Raw genomic sequence first — 4,925 nt, 5'->3', positions numbered from 1 at the left:
ATTTCTAAAATTGCAGCGCATAGAAAAATAAAAAGAATGAACCGATCCAAGGTTGTAGCCAACTTATAAATACAAACGCAGATCGGAAAATTACCCAGAAGGCCCCTCCCAGGGATTCAGGTAACCATAACATAATCTGCTGCAGATCCAGATCAGTTATCGCTTAATGCCGATCATTAAAATTTTGAAACGACCCGATATTTCTAATACGGGATTTCCACGGTCATTATAAACAATTAAGTCATTAAATTATTATTTTTTAGATTAAAGCCTTAATTGGCATTAAAATTCATTCAATGTGATTAAAGTATTTTAAATGCCTCGATATTTAAAAACAAATTTATAAAAACTATGTTGTGAGATATATCAGATATAACCAGTTCTGTGTGATTGAGCGGATTTGCTTCCTGTTGATCGTAAAAGCCGTACGTTCGGAAAAGAAGCTTGAAGCGGAGAAAAAGCTTGAGAACGGGGAAAATGCTAATTTCAACTAAAGGGTTGTTGACGGCTTTAAAATGATTTTTAAGAGCATTAATTAATAACTTATTCCTGTATAAACCCTTTATTAGGACGCGCCAACAAGGCGACACCTGATGTTTAAAATCACTAAAACCAGTCGTCCAAAAAAACAACTACATTTAGAACCTTTATTAATATAAAATAATGCAAGCCTGTTGAAGCGTAGGTGTGGTTGTCATGGGAACGGGAGATTGTTAAATATCCAACCTGTCAATCAGCACAGGGGGGAAACACGGTTCCTTCAGTCCCTTTTCTCCTGGTACCAACATCAGGCCTGAACACAGCGGCTGCATAAATCTCTAATCCATTTTTTTTCATGTCACAGTGACTGCATATAGCAGGGGGGGCAATCCCAGCTCCTGGGGGGCCGGGTTCCTGATACTTTTAGATGTGCCCTTGGTTCAACACACCTGAATGAAGCAAGTAGATGATTGAGAGAACTGGAGGAACCGACTGCATGCTGAGGAGGTAACTCAGGTGTGTTGGTTGGACCAAGGATGGATGTAAAAGTTGCAGGACCCCGGCCCCCCAGGAGCTGCCCACCCCTGGCGTATAGAGAGGCAGGGTGAGCAGATCCCCCCCCCCCCTTCTGTCTCTGTGCTATAAACACTAAAATTATTTCTCACATTTTACTTGGAAAGATTCTGGATTTATAAAAATAAATGCCAGCCTATTCTATAAAGCAAAGCTTAGCGAGTCTGTGGAGCATCTAGAACCAGAACAGATAGAGAATGTTAATCTATTAAAAATATAATGAGATCTACGTCTAAAGAGAAGAGAAACAGGTGATTCTCAGAGAGATCTGGGAAGTTTTTCTTTCTTTTTTCCATGAAGAGGTGAGAGAGATACGCTGACCTGCTCTGTCTGCTCCTCCTCATTCTGGTTTCTGTGAGGCTGAAAGACGATCAACTACTTTATCCGTTTCCTGTCCTCCTGAAATCCAATCATGGGGAAAGTTTTTCTTATTTTAATGTTTTTGCTCCAGTCTGTCCTGCTGCCTATAAACGAGATGAGCGACTCCAAACTGACTCTTTCTCAGTCAGATTAACAGATTTTATTTTGTATTTTCCCTCAAAGCAGATGTTTTACTTTCTAACTGCGTCTCTCTTCCTGTCAGACCCATGAAATTGCTGCTGAATTGCTGCTTAGTCCGACTAAAACAGACCTGGGCTCCATCTCAGTCGGAGCTACGCTGCCCCCTGCAGGAAATCATCACCATTGACTTTCAATCAGCGCTAAACGCCACCACCTCTATCACATGACGCTTTAAGAGCAGTTCACCTTTCTATGTTTCCGTTAGCAACAGTTACCAAAACCTGAACCTTCTGAATTTCACTAAAAACACGTCAGAGGACGGTTGGTTAGGGGGCGGAGTCACAGTTTGGATCAATCTGAAACGTCACTGATAGAAAAGAGGCGTTAGCTGCAAACCAGATACTCCATCAGAATCAACAGCGGCAGCACGTCGTTACGGACGGTCTGCCTCCTTTGATGTTAAGTTTTCACCCCCCCCCCCCTTTCAACCAATCTGAGACGGTTAAACATCGGACAGTTAATCCCAGTAAAGCACGTTGAAATAAAGCCACAATCTGTTAGATGACAGATTGATCACTTTTAAAACTATTTTATTTAGTTTGAGTTTCAAAATGGCCGTCAGGGTTTTTCCTTCTTAATTTCTTCTTAGTTGCTCATTTTTTTCCGCTCTCCCTCTTTTTACTGATCTACTGCTGGTTTTCCTGTAGGTTTGAGAATAAATGTGGATTTTCTGCTCTTGATGCACATTTATGACCAAAGCAGAGAAATATTTAGTTTCCTGCAGACTGAGGAGGGATCCATCATGTTCTGCTGTCGGATGACGATTAATCGGTTTCATCGTTCAGGTTTAAATCGAAAAGGTTAAAGTTAACATCAGATATGATTCTCCTTCAGTTTAATGGATTCATGTTATTCATAATTATTTTTAAAGATTGTTTTTGTAGATTTAAAAGTGTTTTGAGTTTCTTCATGAGGCCCCGGCAGATCCATCAGGTCCGGGTTCTGCGGTTGTTCCTGCTGAAGCAGCGGGATCCTGACGGTTTTCCCGCTGCTCCGGTTCCTTCCCGTCCTCTAAAGTCGGCGTCCTTCCGTCCCTCCAGGTTCTGTGGAAGTCGTACATCGACTTTGAGATCGAGCAGGAGGAGTTCGAGAACACGAGGAACCTCTACAAGCGGCTCCTGCAGCGCACGCAGCACGTCAAGGTGAGGTGGGACCGCAGGCCGCGCCCCCTGAGCCGGACCCAAAGCTTCTCACGGAGCCGGGTCCGTTCCGGAACACGGACCCGACTGACCGCCTCGTTTCCCCCGCAGGTCTGGATCAGTTACGCCAAGTTCGAGCTGTCGGTGGACGGTCCGGACCGGCTGCAGCGGTGCCGCCAGACCTACGAGGAGGCCAACAGGAGCATGAGGAGCTGCGAGGAGAAGGAGGAGCGGCTGATGCTGCTGGAATCCTGGAGGGACTTTGAGAAGGAGTTCGGCTCCGACGGCACCATGGAGCGCGTCCGGAAGCTGCTGCCGGAGAAGGTGAAGAAGAGGAGGAAGCTGACGGCCGAGGACGGGGTAAGAGGAGCGGAACCTCCGGGGCGACGAGCCGAGCTGCGGCGCCTCCTTTATCACCGCCTCCTTTATCTCTGTGTCCCAACAGTCAGACGCCGGCTGGGAGGAGTACTACGACTACATCTTCCCCGAGGACGCCGCCAACCAGCCCAACCTCAAGCTGCTCGCCATGGCCAAGATGTGGAAGAGGCAGCAGGCGAAAGACGACGACGGAGAGAAGGAGGAGGAGGGAGGCTCCTCCTCTTCCTCCTCCTCCTCCTCCACCGCAGAGGAAAGGGAACCTCCTCCTCCTGAGGACCAGCCTGAGAAAAAGACTGAGACGGAGGCGGAGCAAACCTACGACGACCGAGACGATGCGGGCAGCAGCAGCAGCGATGATGATGATGATGGAAAGAAGAAACGGAGCAGCGAGGACGATAAAGATTAGACATCAAACACACCTCAGAGTTTCTGAAACATTTTCATTCAAGTTTGCAGCAGGTCAAAGGTTTTGTACGTTCAGCGGCTCTCTGACGTCCGGCAGGAGGAGCGCGGCGGTCAGAGAGCCACGGGCCGTTATTCGATGTCCTCGGGTCTGACGGGGTGCGGCAGCGGGATGATGGACTTCTTCTCCGTGTCCCTGGACAGCGCCTTCCTCATATCTGCGGGGAAACGGGAAACGTCTCAGCGGTTTAAATAAAGAACTTTTTTTATGACACATTTCAGGAAAATGCCAGAATGTTATTTTGAGGATGCAGAGAGGAGCAGAGGCTCGCTGCTGCCACCAGCTGGCAGGAAAGAGCACAACGGCTGGGTTTGATTGAAATTTATGAAAAAATGTTTAAATCAATTTCAAATTATTTTCTTAAGATTTTAGTTTGAGGAATTATATTTTTTTAAACTGCATTTTTCTAGATCTTCTCTTCCTCTTGATCTGCTGGATGTTCGTAACTTTTCTATTGCTCAGATGTTTTGGATTAAGCTTAAAGTGAAGAGAATGTGATCAAAGAACGTAAATCAAAGTCAATCTGAAAAAGAGAATTGGAAAATCTGAGAAAATGAAAAAGTTACTTCAACATTTTTTTTTCTAATTTACAAAATGTGTCCTTTGCTTTCAACAATAATGGAACAAAGTTCCCTCCGTACAGACGGCGCTCAGACTGACGCCTACAGGAAGTCAATTACAGCAGCGAATTTGACACAGAGAAAAAAGTTTGAATTATTTTTGGAATCCAGCGAAGCTGCAGGGATCCGAGGACTCGTCCCCGAGGGACACCGGAACCAACGCAGCTACAGATGATCTCGATATGGCTTTAAGTCAAATAAGTTTCCAATTCTGAATAGATTCTTATATTAACCCCTAAAAATGGCTTCATAAAGACCAACTAACTTTTCCAAATCCGCTGTCCTTACAGCCATTACTGATGTTTAATGATGGCGTTCCAGGTTTTATAGAGTGGACCAACAAAACCTTTAGAAAACATGCAAATAGAAACGGATGAACGGGTCCCCCCCTTTGGAATGGGGGTCGTTTGGCTTCTTTGTTAGCCTGCAATGCCCCATACCGGTCTAGGTCTCTGAAAGGGGGGGTCGTTAGAGGGAATTGCCTATTCAGCCAGGCCAACCATTTTTGGGGTCAATTAAACGCTAAAATGGCCAGAAAAAGAGAACTTTCACCTGAAACTCAACAGTTTATTCTTTTTCTTAGAAATGAAGGATATTCCATGAGAGAAATTGCTAAGAAATTGAAGATTTCCTACAACGGTGTGTACCTCTCCCCTCAGAGGACAGGACAAACAGGCTACTGCGGGTACTATTTAATAAAGATGCCAGTTG

The 4,925-nt window shown here is 45.3% G+C and overlaps 2 protein-coding genes across 2 annotated transcripts in view; one reads left to right on the top strand and one right to left on the bottom strand.

Annotated features, from left to right (window-relative positions):
• Window positions 1-3,567, top strand: part of crnkl1 (crooked neck pre-mRNA splicing factor 1) — a 10,788-nt gene extending 7,221 nt beyond the window's left edge. Inside the window, exons 12-14 of the mRNA XM_015378994.1 lie at window positions 2,655-2,756; window positions 2,865-3,113; window positions 3,199-3,567. Of these exons, the coding sequence (XP_015234480.1) occupies window positions 2,655-2,756; window positions 2,865-3,113; window positions 3,199-3,537 (690 nt within the window). The 3' untranslated portion in view covers window positions 3,538-3,567. The remainder of the gene's footprint in view (window positions 1-2,654; window positions 2,757-2,864; window positions 3,114-3,198) is intronic.
• Window positions 3,568-3,571: 4 nt separating this feature from the next.
• Window positions 3,572-4,925, bottom strand: part of naa20 (N(alpha)-acetyltransferase 20, NatB catalytic subunit) — a 4,448-nt gene continuing 3,094 nt past the window's right edge. Inside the window, exon 6 of the mRNA XM_015378995.1 lies at window positions 3,572-3,751. Within this exon, the coding sequence (XP_015234481.1) occupies window positions 3,666-3,751 (86 nt within the window). The 3' untranslated portion in view covers window positions 3,572-3,665. The remainder of the gene's footprint in view (window positions 3,752-4,925) is intronic.

This window comes from Cyprinodon variegatus, unplaced genomic scaffold, assembly GCF_000732505.1.
Source record: "Cyprinodon variegatus isolate N-32 unplaced genomic scaffold, C_variegatus-1.0 Scaffold183, whole genome shotgun sequence".
Classification (NCBI taxonomy): Eukaryota; Metazoa; Chordata; class Actinopteri; order Cyprinodontiformes; family Cyprinodontidae; genus Cyprinodon; species Cyprinodon variegatus.
The sequence above is the reverse complement of the archived record's forward strand: the minus strand, read 5'-3'. Positions and strand labels throughout refer to the sequence as shown.